We start from the raw sequence: 24,421 nt of genomic DNA, 5'->3' as shown, positions 1-24,421 counted from the left end.
TGCCCTCGCGCATCCCAGCTGGAGCGTGTCGGCTAAGCGGTTAATTTGCCAGCTACAGTGGTTCACCAAGTACCCTTCACCCAGCAACAAATATCTAGAACCAAATATCTCATAAAGTCTCGCATATTGAGTTGGTTTGCTTCTTTCTTTTGAGTGTGGCTCATGTTGAAGATTTTAAATTAATGTCTGTTCGGTCACCATCTCTTACCGAAGGAGGAAACACATCACTACAAACTCGTGTCTGTGGCGACATTCGTTTTTCTCGATTGTGAACACACAAAGAAATGCAAACATGCACACACTTCAGAAAAAAAGTGGCATGTTAGTAAATTCCTTACACAACCAAGATTCCTTTTTTTTTTACACTCAAATAGAAATGCTGAATGAACCAGGACTTTATCAGCTCCTGGGACTGGAAATACAAACCATTATCATGACAAGTGAGCCTTCCACTATTGCAGTTGAAAGCTACGGCAAAAAACGAGTTACCTCCACCTTGAGTTGGACTATTTGTCAAAGTAAGGAATAGTTTTTTTTGCCCATTTAGAATAACCAACATCTACATCGTTTTTCAACATAAAACAAAACTAGAAACGCCTAAAGGGATCAGTGTGTAAGATTTATTGGCATGTGGAAAAACCACGGAGGCCTTTATGGTACATTTGTGTCACCAAATTCAAGCTGCCACTGTTAAAATGTGAAAGCCCCCCTCCAGAGGCAGTGTTGGGTTTGTCCATTCTGGGCTACTGTAGTAACATGGCGGCCTCAGTGGAAGAGGATCTGCTCCCTTCGATTCATAGTTTCAAGTCATTATACACTAAAGGAAGCATATTATTGACATTATATTCCACCTTTGCCAATAGATCCTACACACTGATCACACAAATACTTTTCGAGTATTTACAATGAGCACACTACTTCAGTTTTAATCAACACTGTTCAAAATATGGCACATTCAAAAACTGGACTTTTGTGTTTATTAAACTAGCTCATTTGATCCCTAATGTCTCCACTTTCTAACTGAAATAAAGTCCACTGAAAAAGTGAGCTTGACAAATCTTTAATTCCCCCCTCCCCCCCATTTCCATTGGCAAATTGCTCAATATCAAATATGTAATGTACCATTTATTAACAAATATTTTTATGACAATATAGTGAGTATTTCAATGTCAATCTTTGAGTTTCAACCTTCTGGTGTTATTTATTAATTTTGTTGCCTAATTGTGTAAAAAGCCAAACTTATATATGAATAATAATGAGAAGCAATGGATTTGGTTCATTTCATGATGCTGTGCAGAAATGAAGGTGACTTCCTCAAATGAAACTTAATGATTAGTAGCTGCTTGTGGTTCTGCAGCCTGCTTAGAGGACTAATGACTGCGTGTGCACCAGTGCGGGCTGGGAGACAGTTCTTGGTGGGCGGCTGGAGACAGAACAGCCCAAAGTAGGACTCCTATAGAAGCTTCCGCACTCCACTAACTAAAACAATGCAGCCCCAAGCACGAACCGGCACACTGCTCTAACACCACAGTTCACGGCGCCATGTGATAGAAAAATAATGGGCATGATCACAGCTGGGCACAGTGCAGAGAGGAGACGGAGGAACAGCGAGGATTCACTGCTTTTATCTCTTCGTCTTCTCCTCAGTCTCTCCCCTCTGGCCTCTTTCGGGGGGATTCTTTCAAACCCTGATCCTGCTACTGAGTCGCACTGGGCTCTGCCGGACTCTTGCTGCTCTTCTTGCGTTTCTTCTTGACCCGGTACACATGGAAGGTTTTGTTCTGGAATGTTCTGCTGAACAGAGCGGTGTAGGCTGCCGTGTCTGTCTTGATGGCCTCGCAAAATCGAGGGTGGGAGGCTGGGACCAGGTCTGGGTCATTCTCTCCAGGTCCGTCTATGATCTGAGGGTACACAGAAAGAGCATGTCATCATCATCAGCAACACAAATGACTTGTTGTTTGTTCCTGACAGTCTCTCGTTCCTAATAGAGTTGGTCCGATTCCGATACCAGTATCGGAAATGCCTCTGATACTGCAGAAAATGCTGACATCGGTATCGGCGAGTACTGGAGTCTAGGCACCGGTCCGATACCACATAATTTATTTTTCCGTTAGCTTTGACACAGTTCTTCTTCACCGCTCTGAAGACAGTTGCGCTGTGCTGCTATCGGCAGCTGCTGTTTTAGAGGGGCGAAGAAGAATTGGTCACCTGACACCTGTTAAAAAGAGCTAATGTTAGCGCATCATGTCGGCGGTTTGGCAGTACTTCACAGTGGATGTTCCCACCAGTAAGACGGCGACATGCAACACAGGGCTCTGCATTGGGCGTCAGACACACGCATTTCAACCTGTTCACACACTCACACGCCACATCACATATTTCTCACAAAGACAAATTACCGGGATGATTAAAAAAAACGTTCTCTTATTTTACGAAAATATTTCACCGAAATGTGTTTCTGAAAACATTTTATGCAAGAAATAAATTATGCAGTTGCTGAATCTGTCTTTATTTTAGATCGACAACGGTCCATTTAAACGATTTTCGCGAGCTTGCGGAGGCGGCGCCCCATCTCTCGAAACTCGCCGTGACGCGAAGGCATTGCACAGCTTCTTACATAGACAATGAATGGGAAGCGTGGAAATAACGCTGCCTGTGGACACGTACCTTCAGCCAAAATCTCACTCTGAACTAAGTTAAAAAACTTGAGAGCCCTGTGCAACATATGCAAAGACTCATTTTCGAGGGGTGGCACGAGTGTTGCAAATTTGCACTACTGTTTTTTTACTGTTCTATTTAAAAATAAATGGCTTCCATTTGCTGTATTCATTCATGTTTTACAAAGGGTTTAACCTGAGCTAGGCCTTACCACAATGATAATCATATCACAGTCATGCAGGCGTAGTAAGATCTTTTTCTTTTTTTCTTAAACACACTGGTATCGGTAGTGATGTCCAAATGAAGCTTCGTGAAGCATTTTCTTTATTTTCTGAGCCCAATAGATGGCGCTCTCTATCGAGAGGCGAACATATCGGCCTTCAACCCGTTGAACAGAGAGCGCCATCTATTGGGCTCAGAAAATAAAGAAAATGCTTCACGAAGCTTCATTTGGACATCACTAGGTATCGGTATCGGTACTCGGTATCGGCCGATACCCACAGCACGAGTATTGGAATCGGTATCGGGAGGGGAAAAATGGTATCGGAATATCTCTAGGTCCTACACATAGTCTGGTCTGGTCTGGTCTCTGGACTAGGTTCTTTCGCACAAATCTTTCGTGTAAATAAGTGAATTTGCCGTATTCACCACATTCGCTGCACCAGAATTTGCATTTATTGACGTCCTAGATTGGCCACTGATTGATCACAGAGAATCATTGCTTACTCCTCATCATTTAAATAGCCAGACAGACAGACAGACAGCTGTTTTTGTTTTCAATTAAATCATTCACACTTCATTTCTTTAATAAAATATCATCCCCCTGGGTAAAATCCTTAGCTTTTTACTCATTTAGCTCTCCAGAAACAAGCATGCCTGCATAAAAAACAGCATTGGTGTCTGGCTCCTCATTTCATGCTCCAAAATGGAAACAAGGTCAGAGTAGTCGAAGCAGTTTGACACGCCTTGTAACACTTTTGGATGCTTTCAGTACATTGGGCCTTCACATTTCACAGACGGTCCTAATAATAATCATTTCTTATTAGTTACATTTTGTTATGCTATTATTGAATCTGCTTAAACTTCCTATTCCCTACATTAATAGCAGAGTACATTAACTGTAACGAATCAATACTCGAGGATTCCGAATGAAGGATATGGTTCACAAGAAAGAGAGAAAAGCAAGCAAGAAAGAAAACAACGGAGAGAACAGGCCGATGGAAACCCAGCATTCCTTCATTAAAGCTGTCGACGTGTCAGCGTTGTGTACGCTGTGTGACATTCAAGTTGTCACACACACACACACACACACCGGCTCTGTGTTTCATGTGTCTTACACGCCACAAGGAGCCGGCCGGACTGAAGCTTGCCTCGCCTCTGGTAATCCATGCCAGCGCATGTGTCCAACATCAAACTGAAGGGGGTGGGGGGGTGAGGCGGGTTTAAGTGGAATGAAAGGGACAGCAACAGCAAGTGAGTGAGAGCCAGTGACATGCAGACGGGAAGTGAGACTATTGATCCCTGTGGAGGCGGATCAATCACCAAGTCGCACGAGACAGCACATGCGACCTCCCCCACACCCACCCACCCACACACATACACACACATAATGAGTCACGTTGAATAAATGCCACCCACATGTCCGTTGGCCAGGTCCAGCAGGTCCCGCAGTCTGCAGCCTCGCCGGTGCCTCCGCTCGTAACAGATGCTGTTTTCCAGCACCACATAGTCGGCCCCGATGGCCCTCAGGATGTCAGAGACTTCCTCCGGGGACTGGCGAGCGTACACCTGATACACCTGCAAATATACACACGCACACAGAACAGAAGTGGATTATTGGTGTGTGTGGATTTTTTCTATGCCTCCCCCCCCCAGCCTAAAGTTCACCTAGCATTCTAATTTATCACCAGTACTGTTGCAAGGAGAAAACGTCTCTCCTGGAGCTCAATTACCGGACACATTTATTTCCTGAATTACAGTTTGGATGAAAGAAAAAAGTGAGAACAAAAATTTTATTGCAAGAACATAACACACCTCAGATTTATAGAATGTGTTACAGTAAAAAAAATGTATTTGTATACAGAACCAAAAAAAATTCACACAAACAACACATTTAAATACAAAACCCGTCATTTAACAATTACATTGTCTGTCAGGAACAAAACTCACCACAGCAGTGGGGTTGAAATGGGTTTTGGTTTACATGAGGGCTGGAGCATCCACATGACAAACCAACTTGCCAGTTTACTTCCTATGTATTGTATAATTACTATATTCACCCTCGCCCCTTTTAATTGAATGTCCCAATGTTAATATACACTTCCCTCAAAGAAACAGCAGAAAGTAGTTTAGATGCTGTGCATTACTTTTTGCCTAACAATACCACAGTTTTACAGATTTTGCGGCTGCTAAACCTGCACAAATATACAACAAAAATAAACTACTCAAAACGCCTGCAGAGGCTAAAATCCACCCCAACTGCTCTGCCATGCAAACACTGTCTCTTTATTAAAGTGATAATCTGTAACTTTTCCATCTTTTTAATTGTCTTTAAAGTTACTATCTATCAAAGAGTGAGTTAAAACAATGGTGATTGATCATGTGACCCACTTATAAAAGTGCTTGTACTTGCTGCTTTGCCCAGAAATAGGATCTCTGTGTCTGTGGCGCAAAATTCTAAATGAGTTTTAGCTTTTTACGTCAGCGGTTGGTCTCCCAGGTGGAGCTACTCACGGAAGTATGCTGCGTTTACTTGTAATCGGAAATCGGTAACTTCCATCTGCTGAGTCAGGATCCCTCTGGTCTAAAGTGTTTAACCAGGTACATTTCATTGTTGCTGACTCACAATGGAGGATAAACAGCCAGAGAAAGAAGACCATTCAACTTCCAGTCCAAAGAAAAAGAAACAAAAAACTAATGGAAGTGAAGAAGGAAAGTCATTCAGAAGCAAAGTGACCGCCAACGAGGGAAAACCACGGACATCCTTTCAGTGTGGAGCATTTGAAGGCATCACGCAGATGAGAGACAGTCGACACTGTTGGGTGAGGGAGATCATGGCTGCAGTCGAATAGTAAAAAAAACGGCAATTGACGTGCGTCTGCGCTGGAGAAACTACAATAATGGACAACAAGAAGCGCGTCGTCCACTTCTCCCCATGTTGTCGGTTCTATAAACAGCTGGTTCACTGACCGGCTTCAAGTCCAGCAGCTCCTCCTTCCTGTTTGAACGTTGGCTGTATTTACATTTCATTTGTGGTTTTAGTTTTTTTAACATGATTGAAATATATAAAAATACCATTAAATTATTATCACTGTCCACACGCATTTAGCAACACAATTCCAATTACTATATGTATCGTTTGTTTTCATGAATGGCCGAGGTGTGCAGCACTTTAAATGTTGCTCTCTCAAAGAATTGTGGGTCGGCGTGATCTCCTTTCCTTTCGCATAGGAAGGTCCGTTGCATCCTATGCTAAAGGAGCTCTGAAAGGAAGCATTGGAGTTCCTTTCCTTTGCATTTAGAGAATCCGAACGGCTCTTATCATGGCGGCCACTTGTTTACTTCCGGGTCACTTCTTCAGTTAGGAACCTTCCTAAGCAAAAAAGACTATTCGACTGCACCCGAGGTCCCAGAGGCTCGCCTGCAGTTCCATCTACCGCCAAAGAGGCCACTAGAAACAACACATCCAAAATCTTACGGATTATCACTTTAAGTAACGTGCATACATTTGGTGCAAAATTAGTGTAATGCAAAAAAGGGGGGGGGGGGCAGTTCACAAAGATCAGCACTGGTAGCCACATACACTTAATTCGTAAGTGTACCTCATCAATCTCTTCATACTCCCTCAGTATGTATGAACAAAGTAACACTACGTATTACCCTCTACGGTTCAGGTAGCTCTCAGTCTCACAAATGTTGGTGACCCCTGTATTAGATGGATTATTCCACTGTTGAAAACAGTCCCCAACAAATATTCACACACTATTTTAGTCAGACAACTCGCGTTCAGAATGTTTAGCAACAGAACATAGTTGAAGTTTGGTGTCTAGGCTCCGGCCTCATCACTCCCTGAATATCGACCACATAGAGATGATGGGAAGTGTCGTAGCTTCAATAGACCGCAGGGAGGATGTGTAGGAAGAAGCTTAGGCGTATAAGACATGTCACATCAGTATGAGTGCAGCTCGAGTTGTCTGCCTGAACTAGCTCACAGGCTTCGCTCCATTTGATGGCGTTTGATCCCAGCTGTTATTGGAAAATACGCAGCCATGTCGAGCATTATTAAACAACAGCCTGCATTTGTGACAAAGGCAGACTTGGAGCTGAGAGTCACAGAAAAGACCGCATAGGCTTAAAGTATTGAGAAGTAAAGTAAAGTGATGGTTTTGGTCTTTTCAGGGGATTTTTGACCAAAAGCCAAAATATAGAATACATCCCTCATTATCCTTAAAACCCCAGAAATGTACAACATTCTCACACAAATTAGACAAAATAAACCTTTTCAACGGTTGCTTCCCAATTTGGAATGTATGCCTGCCGGGTATGTGAATTAATTCAGAGAGGCGCATGAAACACATACAAGAATAACTGTGGGTTGTTTTTTTTTGTCCACTAATGAATTATTTTGTAGTGACAAACAAATTAAACCCAGATAAGAACAGGAAACATCATTAAGGTTCTTACAAATGTTTGAAAATGCATTTGTGCTTCCTCATCAGTATCACACACATACACACACACACACACACACACACACACACACACACACACACACATGGAGGCCAGAAGGTCTGCTCCCGTGTCGTGGATCATTAATGAGCTCCACGCTAAGCTGAGGCCTCGCCGGCGGCTCAGCTCGGCTGACTTCCTGCTGGGAGGCAAAACATAGGCTTGGCTCCCCAAGAGATGACCCGCAGATGACTCCCTGTTCATTGTGAAGACTCACACACGGCACAGAGGAAACAACCGATTAACAGCAAGGCCAACTTGCTACCGTGTTTTTCCATCAGTCGTCTGTGCTTGTGTTTCCAGCATTTTTTAGCCAGGGTCACTCTTTGTGAGCAGTCTTTTGGATGTCAACTTTCATATTTAAAATCAATCCGGTCAATATGAGAGTAACAAACTGTTGTTTAGGTCTATTGGTAGGACATGTAATAACAACAGGCATCAAGACATGATGCAAAGAGAAATAACAAAAAAAGGAATAAAGGACACATTATGCCAAGTATTGTGATTTGTAAAAAAGGTAGGACCAAATTGATGCATTTTCATTTACTCAGTTTGGTTTGGGAAATGGGTTTCTCAGCCAGTTTGCTTTCACTCTAATAGAAACCTGAAGATAGGCGTGCAGGTGGCGGAGTGGTTAGGGCGCATGCCATGTACACACGTACGCATACGCAGCCGACCCTGGTTCGAATCCCGGCCGGAAGTCCTTTGCTGCATGTCACACCCCCTCTCTCTCCTGTCTTTCCTATATATCCACTGCTAATAAAAGGTGTCTATGCCTGAAAAAAATCTTTAAAAAGTTCTAGTACTAAACTAATGTGTAATGCTTGTATTTAAATAACCTCATAGACCCTGATGGGCAGCCTTTGCCATCAGTGTATGAATGTTGATATGTAATGTAATTATTTGAGTGGTCACAAAGACAAGAAAAGTGCTCCGTTTAACATGCTGCTGCAGCATCTATGCTAACCACTGTAGGAGCCACCATCCTTGTTACTAGCCAACAGTGTCATCACACTCGTCACGGGACAATATGATCATTATATTTATATATAATTCACCATTACATCTTAAACACTACATTCAAGCCCGAGAGAAAAACTGCACCTTGGTCCGTCTCTCCGTTCAAACAATCACCAACTCTGTTAGAATGAGATGCTGTGTTATCTTTGGAACCAACTTTAGGAAGCTGACTCGCACAAGTCTTCGCTTTGACAATGAAGAATGTCTCGTTGTTCACCTACCCAACAGCATTATTGACCCGTGCAGATTGAATGTCTGTACTTGAGTGCGCTTTCATCTTGGCAGCAGCATATAGCTTTGTCCTCCAGGTCTCCGGCCAGATAGAACACTAGCTACTATGGCACAAGGGCTTTAATTAGGTATGCCTATGTGTGTCATCATTTAACATACAGGAAGTCAGTTTATTGATTAGTGACGATTATTGCAATAAATCTGCTTGTTTTACTAAACTGAAGTATGAAAATGTTCTTGAGAATATAAAGAACAGTTGTTGGAGGACTTATATGGTTGGCACCTTAGCTGAGAGAAAGAAAGAAAGAAAGATAGGTTGGCACTGCTGTTTGATTCTACTCTGCAGCATAAAGGGATATTTAGAGCAGCGTACAGTAGTTCCATAGAACTACAAAAGCCAACTACTGTCAAGAGAAATACAACTGTGATGATCTGTATTTATCTCGAGTTAATTTCCTGTTTTATTTTGTAGTTTTGTCCCCTGTGGTTTCCTGTCTTGTACTTCCTGGTCCTTGTTGTTTCTACTGTCTTGACTCCCCCACCCACTCATGTTAATTACCCTACCTGCTCTAATGTGTTTCACCTTTTTGACTGCCGTTTTTACCCTTGTGGTCTCCCTAAGTTTATACTTTGTTTTAGGAGTTGTTACTTTGTTGTTTTTTTTTGCCGTTACCTTTTGTCTCCTGCCTGCTTTTGGGTCCCCCACGTTACTCTACTGGACCCTGACAAGAACGGAGACAAAAAAATAAATTGGCTCTGGGCATCTTGGATGGAGGTGGAGACGGAGGACATCTGCTTCAGTTGAAAATGTTTCAACTTCAGTGTAAGATTGTGGGATTTTTTCCGGGCTACGATGACACTATGAATATAGAGACTGGGCAGAAAGGAGAGACTCTGCAGGAAAATAAATGGAAATCATGGCAATTTCGGCAGTCAGAGCTGTCACACATCAGTCGTCAGCTAGGAGACTTGTACACGGAATGCTTGAGGACACAATGTTGCAGCCAAAAAGATAGATAGACCACTCTGGTGGTCAAAATGAGCCAGAAAACAGAATCCCCACTCCGCTCTCCTCCTATTCCTCTGTGGTTAGAGCTAAATGAACGCATACTGCCAGCCAGTTTTCAGCTCTATTACACGAACCATCATGTTTTTATATCACTAAAAATCCCATACACTCATTTCCTGACCTTGAAGCTCACATTGGTTTTGGTGCAACATCCGGCGATTTGATCAACAGGAGCAAACGAAATACTTGGAGCACATACGCAGCAATAAATATTAGAACCATTAATTCATTATTTTAATTAATTTAGAACTCTTTAGCCAGACAATGTTTTTAAACCAGCCACAAGAATGAACGTTTATTAACATGAATGAAATGTTTAATGTGGTTAAAGCAGCAATGCCGTTAAATCAGCTTGCTGCAACAGCTGCTTTAAACTCCAGTGTTTCCCCTAGAATTTTTTTCAGGCCCGGTGGTACCCACCGAAAAAACCCTAAACAGACGAGACGTGTGGGATGGTGTATTGGTGCAGTTGGATTAAGTCAGGTGGCACAGCAAGCAGTCTGCAATTCTGCAATTATTATATTTGCATTCAACATTTTTGTTCAACCAGAGTGTATTCAAGATCACAAGGAGAGAGTGACTTATTAAGGTGCCGGTTGATGGAAATTATGCAAAATTATGGGCCGGAAAAATATGTCTGGAAAATGAGGAGCATCACATTAATAGCTACAGATACTGTAAAACACTATAACGACATATGAGTGCATATATTGTCTTATTTTATCAAGTAAAATATAAGTTATAGGTTTACTCAACAGCCTAATAGTTCATAGAAATTCAGGTAGAAATAGGTTAACTCAGAGTTCCACAGCTTATCAAAAACAATCCTTATTTTATTAACATAGGCTGCCTAAGGGCGCGATCAGTAGCGTGCCTCGGCTCCAGCCCAAACGGGCTTTGGCCCGTTAGCCGGTTGTACATACGTCATCACGTCCTAATACTTCACACGCATGGCTTGATGTTGTTTTTAAGGAGCGCCGTCTCTGCATTTATTTCTCGACAATACTCGACCTGCATCAGCGAATGTGCGCATGAGCGGATGTGTGCGAGCAGGCAGCGCGAGGAAAGCGGATTTTGGACGGCGACACACAGCGGCATTTTTCTTATAAATGCACCGGTCCGGTTCCGGTACCGGTCCGGTTCCGTTCACACCACGAGTCTGAAGAGTGCAACAGCTTATCAAAATACAATGTAAACTTTCCGTGTTTTCATAGAAAGCGACATCGTGCTGGTTTAACGAGGCAGAGCGGCATCAGAACAACATCAAGCAAAGGAAACGAAGAAGAACGTAGTGGGAGCGCGCGGCGTGGATTGTTGTGGCCGCGCGTCTTGCGGAGCAAGTCTACTGTGCTGCGCGGAGGCGCTCCTAATGTAAATGATTATTGATTTATGAATGAATTGATAGGTGGCTTATTTTTGGTATATTGATTTTTTTTTTTGGCCTGGCGGCAGGTCTCCTTGGCCTGGCGGCCCGCCAGGCCTGTACAATGGTAGGGGAAACACTGAACTCGAAAACAGTGTGTACACTGAAAAAAAATTGGAGTAACATTTACTTTAAAAAAAGCTAGGACAGTTTTTCCACACAGAAATCCTGTGTAATTTTTACTCCATAATTCTAAGTAGCATTTACTTCCTAAAAACACCTTTTCTTTACAAAAAATACTCAAGTAAATTTCACGAGCAGTATTACTCACCTATTGGAAGTAAATTTTACTCAATTACCATGGCATTTTTTAATTGCAAAATCCAGTTAAATATTACTAGTGGTTCTTACTCTTATTTAACTAAGCTTTTCTTTGTTTAATTCTATGAAATGATTAAGTAATATTTACTTCACATTACCACAATAAATTTGTTGCCATTTCTGTAAAGTGAATAAAAAAACATTTAACATTTTTCAAATGGACATTTTATTTTCCCATTTGCACTGACATATGTATGTCTACAAAACATCATAACCTCATCATGAACAAGGATTGAAAACACACACACCTGTGTCACATTACAGACACCCACTCACGCACGCATGCACACGCACCCACAACCACACATTCCTGTCCACACACAATAGGGCTGAGAAACAGTGAACATCCTTTAAAATCTAATAAACACAGCCTTTGTATTGTAGGTGAGGAGTCCTCCCACACACTCAATGGAGAATTAGTGTTCTCTTGGTGTCCTCAATATTCTCTTAAAAGAAAACATGAACTGCTGCTGATGACACTTTCTTCCAAATATTCACAGATTTCAAAAAATCGGGGAAGAAGTGTCCGTTACAGAATATTTTTTACACTGTCAGAAATGAGACACACCCACCCACCCACCCCTCGGCAATTTCACATATGTACGGTATTCCTTTCTTTTTAACCTCAGAACAGAGGAGAGGTATCACTGCAACAACAGCAACTGAATTAACTGTCTACAGTGGATCACTGTGATCACAGAAGGAAAGAAAGAACAAGAACTAAAAACCTTTCCTTTGTGGAGCATGGGCACATGGATTCAAAACACTGCAGCACTGTACACACTCTAGTGTGCTTGTAGAAACTATGCTAATAGTTTCCTGTGGAGAGCCTGGACCCTTGAAGACATTTTGAGAGCATCAAGCTCAAGAAGCATTTTCTGAAATACCTCAAATGTGTATTTGAGTTTCAGTGGGTAACTCAGATTAACTGCATAAATGACACCCATGAGGAGCAGGCAAGCATTTGCCACACTCCTGCAGTCTTCCAACACCTCTTTCCCTAGCATTTCATTGAGAAGGAATATGATATTAGTATGTATGTAGTGTATTATGGGGATGAGAGGATATCGGACTTTGATTTGCGGATTAAAACACTTGTAAACAATATAATCCTGAACATTGTTATGAGTGACTTGAAAAATGTGTCTAGTTTGCCATCATGGCAGGCAAGTAAAAAAATCACAAAATGTTGCTATTTTATAATTATTGTCCTTTATGATTACAAAAAAAAGATGTCTCTTATAGGTGCTGCAACAAAAATGTGTTTCTCGACAAAATGCCATTTTAAAAGTTTTAAGCATATTTTAATGATCGTGAATTGTTATTTATATTTTTATTTAATTACAACATTTTTTCTTTTACCTTCTCCTACCTTGGGAAACTTCCTGTAGATCCTAGTCAAAGAGATTTTTATGTTGGCCAGTAAGAAAGCAATTACTAAATGCTGGCTTCAGAGGAATCGCCCCACAATGAGACTCATTACAAACACTCTTTCCGTGGTATGGAGAAATGGACTTTTATGCTGCGGCTTCAAAAGGAGAAAGGAAAGGAATACTGGGAAAAATGCACTATGACAGGATGGATCCACCTGTGTTTATTCTATATTTATATTTTCTTCTACTTTTCAATGATTAGTCTGTAATATCCTATCCCTCATTTGTTTTTGTATTTTTTTTTGTTTTTGTGTTCAAATATAACAGAACTGAACCATAGAAAGTATAACTAAAAAAAAAACGTTGTGGTTTCATTGCCTTAGAATGAGCCGGTTATATCTACATTTGGATTAGAATGGGAATGAACAAGCCCTTTTTGTATTCATGGTCAGTTTGTATTGAAATGTGAAGTAAATTCCTGATGAGATGATCAGTAGTGTATCTCCAATGTTAAAATGGAAACCATACAAAAGATCCTTTACCTATACAATACAAGCACAGTTTCAAAACCAGCACAGCGGTTCAATAAACAAAGTATCCATCGCAGAATTCAATTTCAAAACTGAAAAACCAAGAATTTAATTGAGTAAACTGCAACAATCAAAATGTTCAACATTCTATCTGGACCTGACAGACAATCGACAAATATAATCACATCCTAGGTATGTTTTCAAATATTAGTTGTTTCTATTAGTGAACAATGTACCATTTTTTGACACCTAAATCTGTGATGCTCCATCAAAACAATCAACCCCGCTTGGTGGCAGGCCAACAAATACTCCTGTACACCATTTTCCTCTCTGGCATATTTATTCTGGAACAAACATGGTATCAAGCAACTACATGATGTATTTAAGGACGGCTGCTTTGTGACGCTACAGAAGCAGTACAATATAAACTTTCCAATCTGGAAAAATTGCTTTCTCAAATGTACTCCTGTCCTTGATAAATTCAACAACTGGACTACAGACCTCCAACTGAACGAGGGCAGCCTTCCTTGACAAACTATATGAAAAAAAAAAAATTTGATGCCATAAAATAAACAAATTGGGTATAAAATCATCCATAAAAGTCTGATTACCAAATAGAAGTATATTAGTTATAAAAGTGGATGCACATTATACACAAATAACCCATCTAACAGCTTCTATCACATTTGTTTTGGCTTTGCTTTTGACACAAGTGAAATGAACGGTTGAACAATGGCTTTTCTGGCACACCACTGAAACGTAGACTCCGCAGTCAGAAGATGAAATTGACTATAGCAGAGTGGCCGTTGAAGAAATTTATGGCAGTGAGCTGAGCCCCCCACCCTCCCCGAAAGGTACCCGTACTACTCAGACATAAATCCTCCAACACTTTAACACTGTTAAAGCCAATACATGCATGAATTGGCATTCAAAACCACATGTCGTACTTGTATAGCAGACACTGTAGTTACCATCTCTGCCTCCTCCACATCCATGTATGTTTGACAGTATATTGCAGCCTACAGTACCTGTTTGGTCCTCTCCCGCAGGTCTTTATCTTCATAATGGGGGTGGTTGGTGAGAACTCTGCCTGTGCACAGCTTGATACCAGCCAGCAGCTGCATGCTGCCTGCAAATACTGCCTGCTTAGGGGTCTTTGTGCTGCAAACAAACAGAGAGAGAAAGGAGAGCGACGGGCACATCAGTCACCACTAAGAATATATACATATTGCATACAATATCAAATCTTTTGATGAACCACATTGGACTTTAGAGCTTTGTGAGTTACGAAAAGAGAAAAAGAGAAAATCTACCACACCAACACGGTAGATGATAGAAAAGATGGTTGTCTGCAGTTTGAAGGAGCTGAAACACTTTGGAGGGTATTCACATGTGCATCCAGTCATCAAAAACACTTGATTGGATTTTGCTCTCGTTCATTTTCTAGTGTTATTATTCAGTCCTTATTATTCAGCTTTCTCCATTTGCACCAATAACTGAGAAATATTGATAGCGTTTGAAAAGTTTCTTCCAGAGACGTGGCTCCAAGGACGGCTGTCTACATCAAGACCATTTACTAAAACATTCTTTGTTCAGACAAATGGAATCACAAAGACGTGACCAAAGCTGTGCAGTTACACTCTAGGGGTTTGTGGCGTGTTAACGAAAACTTTGGTGTTTGTGTGTGCATGTTTATCCGTGTGTGTGTGTGTGTGTCAACCAAACTTAACTGCCTCCATTGTGAACATGCACCCATGTGACCCGGGGGTCATCAGCTACAGGCGGGGCAGGGCTTACGAGGTAAAAACATGACTAAGAGTTTCCGGCCATATCAGCATCTCAGTGAGGCTGTACTTTGACACCACACTGCTCTGAGCTAATTGCTAAAGCTAGAATGTCGATGTCCACGTTAACCATTAGCATGCTAACTTTGGCTAATTAGCACCAAACACAACGTGAACGATTACGTTGGTCCTAAAACAGAGTAATGGATAAATGATACATTTATTCACCAAAGTGAATGCTGATCATCCTCAGATGGACGTGGATGTCTTCAACAAATGTCATGACATTCCATACAATAGTTGTGAAGACCGTTTACTCAAAAACAGATAGCAAACCACATGGTAGCTCTATGGGGAATGTCAAGGTATCCCCGAAGACATTGATGTCCGTACAACATTTTATTGTAATCCATCAAGCAGATGAGCTGGAAGTGCTGGTGTAAAAATTCAGGTTGGATCCTCTTGGCACTATGAATATTGTATCAAATATAATGGCATTCCATCCAAGAGTTGAGCTATGTAACCAAAAAATGGTGGCACTCAGGGAAAAAATGGGGGATCACTAAAATCATTAAGATGTATCCTCTGGGGACCATGAATGTCTGTATGGAACGTCATGGCAATCTATCCAATAGTTTTTGAGCTTTTTGACTCAAAGTGGTGGACCAACCAAGCAACAGATTTACTTTGTCATCCATATATGGACATAACCACAGTGTCCAAACCACTCATTATCTTTCTATATATAAGAATATAACATGTCAGATTGCAAAGTCAAACAAAAAGCTCATTCTTTTGATCCCTCACACATCTGAATGCCTGATCCATGTGTTAGGTTTATGAAGGATCTCTTTTAATCTGGAGTTCCTCATTGCTGTCATAGAGGCCAGTTTAAAGCACAAAGGGATAAAACAGATTTGGGTGATGAGGAGAATGAATGGAGCTGACTGTGATGACAAATTGCTCTTTAACGTCTGCATCATATGGGAAGGGTGGAAGGGAAACAGGGGAAGGGACTTGCAAGCATCATTTATAAGACTCTTTGTGTGATTATAGAGTCGGTTGTGCATAGACAGCATGGTGCCACATCCATTACATTTGAGTTTAATTAAAATGTGCCTGACTTGAGCCAACCACATTTGTTTGCATTTCAGCCACTCTTGTTATTAAGTGACAAGTTGGAGAAAGAGTTTTCCAGTTGTATTTACTACAATTGGAAACTGTTAACTCTCATATGACAAGAAAGTGGCACAAGCTTTAATATCCTTTCCTTTCCAATAAGTATTCTCAAAAAGAAAAAAAGTAGCATTGACTTTGTTTGGATCCAAACAACATGGACTTTGTATTTCAGGAAGGAACTTTCTGCACTGACCTGAGTGCAGTCACACTCCATTGTCTGACTATACAAATACACAAGTGTATACCACATAGTGAAATCATTGTACCCCCAGGTCAGTGCAACAATGCTTTTCTGACATAAAAGATAGAACACACATCTACTACATCCAGAAAACCATCGTACAAAACATAATGGAAGTTTTTTTACACATGTTAACGCTCAAATATACAGATATCGAGGAAGCTGGAGCTTCAGCCCTCAATTGGAAGCAGCAGAGCACACACACATACAAACACACACACACACACATCATTATAGATATAAATGCCCTGGTTCAAGTCAAGTTACACAGATGCTGAGCAGAGATCTGTGCATGTGTGGTACAATAATGACGAGCCACAAGCCTTATGTTTGAAAGAAAGGCATTTGCTTGAGTGGATGTGAGCATATCCTCGTACAATTCATGCTGCCGGCGGATGTGTGTGTGGGTTGATGGCCTGACCTCCTGACCTGTTGTAGAAATGGGTTATTTCAATTTCTGCCCGTCTTCTCTCTGTGAGTGTGTGCAATTAAATTGCCCACTGCGTCCTAAGGACTGGCTCCATTCCCTCCAAGTTGATTTACATTTCATTTCATGTTAATATAAAAAAAATCATATATTCTCACATGTAAAAATGATATAATGACATGGATATCGTAGGGGGGGGGGGGGGGGGGGGTGTCACTATGGTGTCTTAGCAGAGATACTGGCTTGTTTGTATTTTATCTTTTTGTATTTACGAGTTCAGAGAGGGAACGGGCTCAAATGGAAAAGTTGCTTGAAAGTCTTCATTAGCAGTAGTTGTTTCACTTTAAAAAGCACTCTTAACAGAGAAAACATTGAATTAAGAGACAAGGAAGAGGCAGGGAGTGGGCAGTAAACCCAAATACCCGAGAATACTTCAAGAATATGAGGCAACACTGGCAGCCATATTCAAGTCTTCAACTTTTGAGAATCTACAGACAGTCATTGTAAATAAAAACAGCTGTTATCAATATTTTTCTACAGACAATGGATCAAATGACCATGTGTGTGGAGAAAATGATCACTCGACTCTGCTCAGCTACCTGTCAAACGCAATCTAGCCCCGCCCTAAAGCATCTCCTGCTTTATGGTCTATGTGACACTAAATGGACTATAACTGACTTAATGAACATCATGCTGGATTGAAGAAGACTTGAAACGAGAGGTTGAGACCATAAGCACTGGACTGTGTCAGAGATGATTTTCTGAGTTTGTGCATTTTAGTCTTCTCAAGCTTTTTCAAATGTGTATCAGCTTTTATGGGCTTCTGTGAGTTCTTCACAATATAATAGCGAACCTCCCCTTTCCTTCCTCTCATACCTCCAGCAGCAGCATCAGCTCCTCCTTTAATACCCAGGTATAGCTGCAGAATTAGCTCTGATCTATTCTCATTGTCATTCAACAGTACAGTGTGTGAACATTTTTCCGTGTGTTATTCCAGGCTCAGTGGCGGTGCGTTTCATGGGTACAGTTTTCAGTGATGTGGGGAAGCTGAGCTGTCACCATTGAGGCCTTCCGCAGTAAAATCCTATGGTTCTACTTGAAGAGAACGGTAGGTGCAATTGCTCAAAAAAGGAAAAGTATTTTCAGTGCTCAAAATAATGCATATGAAAATAGATGCCTACTCGAACTACTATCAAAACAAAAAAAGAACAAGTTTAAAAAAAACGTTTCAAATGTCACAACACATTTACCACATGTCTAAAGCGACAACAGCACTGACAATGGTCCTTACAGAAAGAGACATTAAAGAAAAGAAATATGAAAAAAATTCTGGAGGAGGGGCTTAAAGAGACAGGCACTAAAACAGGCCAGTTCAGACAGATGGGGAACGGAGGTGCTGCTGCAATGGACAGTTTGAGAACAATAATATTTTATGAACATGAAAGCATTTGCACATGTTCTAGTAGACATCCAGAATAAAATAATGAACCTGAAAATTAGCATTATATGTGACCTTTAAAAAAATACCTAAACAACAGAAGAAAATATCTCAACCTGTCTATATGAAGACAATCTGAACAAATAGGCCGTGAACAATTGCAAAGAAAAGGACATTTGCCTTCAGAACAGTTGAACATATCAACTCTAGTCTACTCTAGTCTACAACTACTTTGCATGAGTTGTATAAGTACTTGTCTGACAAGGTTATAATATATGATATCCTGACGTCCACACAATTTCTATTTTCAGTGATGGTTGAGGTAAAAATGACATTGCTGCTCTCTTTGATAGATGATGGTGGGAAACCGAAACAACACGAAGCATTCTAGCCATTCAGAATAACTGAAGACACCTGTGTGTCTGCAGGGTCTGTGATGTCACACGCCTGTGGAAGTGTGTCGCTTTTCTCATCATTATTTTAGTTACTTCCACCTGCAAAGAGTGGAAAGAGCACACACACACACACACACACACACAGTTAAGTGGTACTGAGAGGATATGATGGGGACAACAAATAGTGAGATTGAGGAAGTGATTGGACGAGTTTTTTGAAATGTGTCAGGCCGCAGAATTTCTGGTGAAGTCTCACTTCACTGATGAAGCCACGTGGACGAGGACATCTCACTCTCCCGCTGGCTCGCTCTCTCTCTCAACTTCCTCTGCTCGCATTAAGATGCCATGGGAGGAGTCCACACGCACTCATGCAGGCACACAGACGCAGAAGAGCACTTCCACTGTTTAAGGATGAGGCCAAATGCTGCTAATTTAGACAATTGAAAAGTCGGCGAGGAGCAGGATGACAGGAAGACAATTACACAAGTGAGAGAGAGAGTCAGACAAAGCGCGAGCAGGGGACTTCAAATAAAGTGGGGAGGATGCAGCTTCACAGAGGGAGCCGAGAACGTTTTTTACATTTTTTACAGAAGGATTGATGCACAGATGAATAGTGGCATATGTTTCCCAAGAATGGATGAAGTAATTTGTTTTAATTAGACAGACAAATGGATACAATGAGACAGATCTACAAATCAAGTGTGAGCAGGACATAGAGGGATGAGCTCTAGCTCATGTGAGTTAGGTCTTTAACCTTTATACAGACAGGAAGCAGGACCGGGACTGTCCACATCAGCAGCATGACAGCGTTGGTCATTAGAACACACACTTCAAAGCAGCAGCGTTCATGGCTTTATAATAATGACGTCTGATTGTATAGAAGTCCATGAATTTCTGGTCTCAATCTCTAGTTTCAAGTCTTCTTCAATCCAGCATGCTGTTCATTTAGCAAGTAATGCTCCATTTAGAGTCAAATAGACCAGAAAGCAGGGGATGCTTAAGGGTAGGGCTACCCTGTGATTGACAGGTCGCTACCACAGTATTGTCCGGTCTGGGAGTTGATTTCAGCTCTGAACTGTAACCTTTCACAGCTTTTTCAGTTAATGAAAGTTAATTGTGACATTTTTGGTCACCTTAAAGCTCTTATTCTCAGTGAAGAGAAAACAAACAAGATGGCGACGGATAAAATGCCAAAATTGAGTCTTGAGCATACAAACCAATGGGAAACGTTGGGGTGACTACGTCCTCTTCTTAGATACGGTCTATGCTCAGGACATGAATAGACACACAAAAACACAAATGGTGTCCCAAAGAAATTAAAAGTAGGGAGTGCTTGTTAAAGATAAAAGAAAAGTAACACTAATGTTGTATTCATATAAAAAATTATTGGTGGTAAAGGGGGAAACGTTATATATATAATGTATATTTTTTACACCAACTCGGAGGTGAAAGGACATTTCTGTCAAAACTCAGTTTTAATTGTTTAACATGTTTAAAATATTACTATATATACACTATGTAGGCATGTATTAGGGATGCTTGGTCAGGATCCCTCGGCTTTACTTAGATTCTGGCAACAAAACTTGGTTAGGTTTGCGGTCGGGACACTAGTCCTGTGTTTGTTTGGCCGTCCCCCCTCCTGCCTTCGCAGACTTTGCTCTTTAGAATATACAACCTGACTCCCAGAGTGCTCTGAATGTCTAATATTGCCACAGATTTTTATGCGTTGGAGTTCCTTGAAACCCTGGTGCGTCTCATACAGATGCTGAAGGGTGCATCGATATCAGACGCTGAGGGCCACGATAAAACAGAGGTATTTGACACCCATGGAATGGGTGACTAAATTACATTTGGAACATGTCTGATAACCTTTTACTACAATTTGTCAATGTTGGGACTCCACTTCTGTTGGAAAATGTCCGCTTGTAGCGGTCATAACATTCTTCCAGAAGGGTCTGACAAACTATTTTTGTGTTTAAGCATGAGAACTTGAGGGATAAACAGTGTTTCACTCAAATATGCTGACTTTTACATTTGAGCCCGTTCCCTCTCTGAACGGGTCTCCATGCTGAGCAGCAAGCAGCCTCCTGAATTTGCAGCAAAACTGCTGTCAAAGCTCTCATTAATAATTTTCACCGCAGCTTTCATAATTCTCCACCACAGACTGTATATCTCCACCCAGAAGAGGAGCTGCATTATTAGGTGCTGATGTTATGTGCAACCGAATGCCTTACAAACCTTACAATTACCCTACATGGTAACTTTGGGAGTGCAACATCGGAAAAAAACGCAATAAAACCCGCTCCTGACTCCCATCTGAACTGTGTGACGTGTGAGCTTCGTTCCCTGTGCCAGCTCCAGCCTGCAGGGCTCTGCAGCGTGCGGTGCAACGACAGTGCTGAGTATGGACTGTGGTTATCTGTGAGCCCCGACAGTCTGAGAAGCAGCTGTTTATATGAAGCATGTGCCCGAGCTTAAGCTGCTCCTCTCTATAAGGCACATGCAACGCTTGCACCGCCTTGAACTCTTCATGCCCGGCATGTATTCTGTTGGAAGCCTTTGTTGACGCGGACACATACACCGCACCGCTTTTGCAAAGCAGGTGTGCAAATCTGGATTGGCAAAAAAAAGGTTGAAGAAATAGAATGAGGACGGGGCCACATGGGTTTGAATACTGGTGACTTTAAAAAGTGCACACTCGCAACTATAACTCAGAGTCAGAGGCAGATGAATGACCAGGCATTGCTATTGATTTATTGACCGTCCATTTAGAAAGGAGGATCAGCCCAGAGCTGAGCTGTGGAGCCGCTGCTCTTATCAAGTGGAAACTTGTGAATTATGGATGGGCAAAGTACAGATGGTCCTCTGCCGCTTGTTATGGCATTAACCTAAGCCGGAGCTCCTGAAACCCGTTAAGTGGAGGGTCATGACTGATTGCCCTGGGCGTTATCATAATCCTCCCATCAACCTTTCTTAACACTCGTATTTCAACACTAATGAAGGCTGAGGACATGTATCATTATGGCCCACTTGCCTCTAATCTCATAAAAATCTCAACTCTGAAGAGCCCGTCCACATGGAAACGTTTTTTGTGTGTAAACGCAGAACTCTTGCACGTTTGGGCCGACCGTCCACACGGATCCGCCGTTTTGGGTGCCTGAAAACACACTTTTTTGAAAACAGGTCCCAGGGTGAAAAAGAAAAAACGTTGCCCCTCCGTTTCGTGTTCGTGTAGACAGCAAATACGCATTTGATGATGTGATCTGCCTGCCCCTCGACCCTCAAGCCTTTGACTTCTTATCCCGCGACATCTCATAACAACAACAACAATGGCAGCCTACGTGCTTGTGATCGTGCTGCAGCAGATATTCTGCTCCTCTGTACGACGGCATATTAGGGCCACTGTATGAAAAAAAAAAAAAACCGGAGCCGAGAGAGGGGAGCAATATTCCAAGAAATAAAGTAGCAAATTTTGATGCGTCTCTTCTCCTCCGTTTTTGGTGTATTTTTGTACCAGAAACACCGCCACCTAAGGGCTGGAATATGTACTATGCACCGAGTCGTTTACAATGGATTCGTTTGGATGCAGTTTTTCTTGAAACGACGTTTGGATGGCCCCCTAAATCTTTCCAACAAACATCCTATCCTTTTCCCCAAACATTATCCTGGTGATGTTCATACTCTTTGTAGGAATAAGAACTTTGTATCCTTGTTAAAGACACTTCTGCCTTGTAACAGCAGAAATACAGCAAAACAGATAAAGCATTTGTATTCTGGTTTCAACAAGGGGCCACGTTAAATCCTTTTCTGCAACCTTTATTCGTAGTACATGATTCATACATTCATATGCACCCCCCCCGGCCGCTTTGCATATGCTAGCCTGCCCACAAATGCCCTCTCTTCTACGTGCATGTATCTATCTTTGTTCTGCCCTCATTACGCCACAGTAAGAAAATTTCCCATGATGTGTCCGTGCAAAACTAAATAGCCCTGGCCTCACTCAGCTGGAGAATACAACGTAACATGAACCCCCCCCCCCCCCTCCATCTTAACACTTTCATCTGGAATGTAATTAGCGCAGCAGCAAGAAGCTTAGCGCTTCGCCCTGCTCTCAGCCCAACCAAGGTAACTCTAGGCTGCCCCTAATCCTCGGAGCCTAATGGGATTAGCTCCGGAGGGAAGGGAACCCATGTCACACACACTAATACATTCAAAATCCCAACCTCTCCTCCTCTGTCTCGCTATCCATCTCTGTGTGTGTCTCTCTCTCTGCACCATTCCACTATCTGCCTAACAGGATTAGACCAAAATTGGCCATTTCTTAAAAAACACATCTGGTCCACTGAGTGTCATCATGCTGCTGATGATGATAGGATGGAAATAATGAGCTTTGAATGATGACTTATTCAGTGTGGAAGTGAACTACAGCGATCGTCGTTGGGAATCTAAACTGGTTCTGCTTTTATGCTTCTTTTTTTTGTTCCAATGAAATGTTTTGTCGAAAAAAACGTTCTGACAAGTTCAACATGAAGAAAAAGATGCAAAGTGTCCGAGTTGAAAGATTTCCCTCCCAAAAGGTTCTCACATGTTGAATGTTGGCTGACCCTGATTCAGTCAGCTTTGGCTGGGGACACGAATGCTGCTGGGTGTAGGACTGAGGAGTGCAGAGAGGCAAACGCTCACAAAAGGCTTCCACTTTAAAACCACACACACACACATTAAAGCTGCGCTACCTACACAGTCACTTCAGCTGCCCACAGCAGGTTGTACTCACCAGGTACAGCACCTGCATCCACAGCAAAAACACGAGAATGTAAAACCAGAGACTAAATAATTCAATAATGTGAATCTTCCCGCAGCACACTTCTTGGATGATCCTTCTTTTCACTGATGCAACAAACCGACCCTGAACCAGCGTTTATCTGCTCCCTGCGCCTTCATACCAGAGAGGTCTTTCAATCACGTGCTAAACTTAACGCCATTCAACCAGCATTGTTCACAGAGAGTCTGCAACTGCCATGCACCTAAGGATTTACATCTGGGCAGCGTTTCACTCACTAAAGTCAGAGTTCTATAGTGAAACTTGGTTCTAGTAGTGGCTGATGATGACTGCACTAGAGGTTCTGCTAACACTCAGTGTGCTCCATCCATAAATACATGACAATCTTCAAATTATTTTGACGTATTTATGGTTTTGATCATGTGAAATGTTTTGTGTCAGAAAGCATTCCTCCAATTCATGAAGGACTCTAGGGACCTACAAAATATGGGCTTTAAGTTTGCGGTCCCAGAACAGCTGATTTTTGCAGGAAGCAAACAAATGGTATTTCTGTCACATCTGAGCTGTTCTCCTGACATTGTTATCCTCTAATATATAACGCAACACTATCAGCTTATCGGCCGATTGATCAGCTACCCGCCTTTTCTCGTTCCAAATAGAGATGCACCAATACGGATATCAGTCTGACTCACATAGCTTGATCGGGTATCGTTGACTATGGGCCAATCTGGTATCTACTAGAATAGTTTCAGTACATTTAAATCTGTGTTGTTTCATTTAGTTTTATAACGTTAGGTAAGCAATGTTTAAGCCAACAGTCGGAA

General features: G+C 41.7%; 1 protein-coding gene across 1 annotated transcript in view; it reads right to left on the bottom strand.

Annotated features, from left to right (window-relative positions):
• Window positions 1-1,099: 1,099 nt before the first annotated feature.
• The window catches only part of dpy19l3 (dpy-19 like C-mannosyltransferase 3), a 69,938-nt gene continuing 46,616 nt past the window's right edge, over window positions 1,100-24,421 (bottom strand). The window contains exons 17-19 of the mRNA XM_084006977.1: window positions 14,382-14,514; window positions 4,297-4,455; window positions 1,100-1,901 (exon numbers count right to left, since the gene is read on the bottom strand). Of these exons, the coding sequence (XP_083863103.1) occupies window positions 1,698-1,901; window positions 4,297-4,455; window positions 14,382-14,514 (496 nt within the window). The 3' untranslated portion in view covers window positions 1,100-1,697. The remainder of the gene's footprint in view (window positions 1,902-4,296; window positions 4,456-14,381; window positions 14,515-24,421) is intronic.

This window comes from Eutrigla gurnardus (assembly GCF_963514095.1).
Source record: "Eutrigla gurnardus genome assembly, chromosome: 1".
In the NCBI taxonomy this organism is placed as follows: Eukaryota; Metazoa; Chordata; class Actinopteri; order Perciformes; family Triglidae; genus Eutrigla; species Eutrigla gurnardus.
The sequence above is the reverse complement of the archived record's forward strand: the minus strand, read 5'-3'. Positions and strand labels throughout refer to the sequence as shown.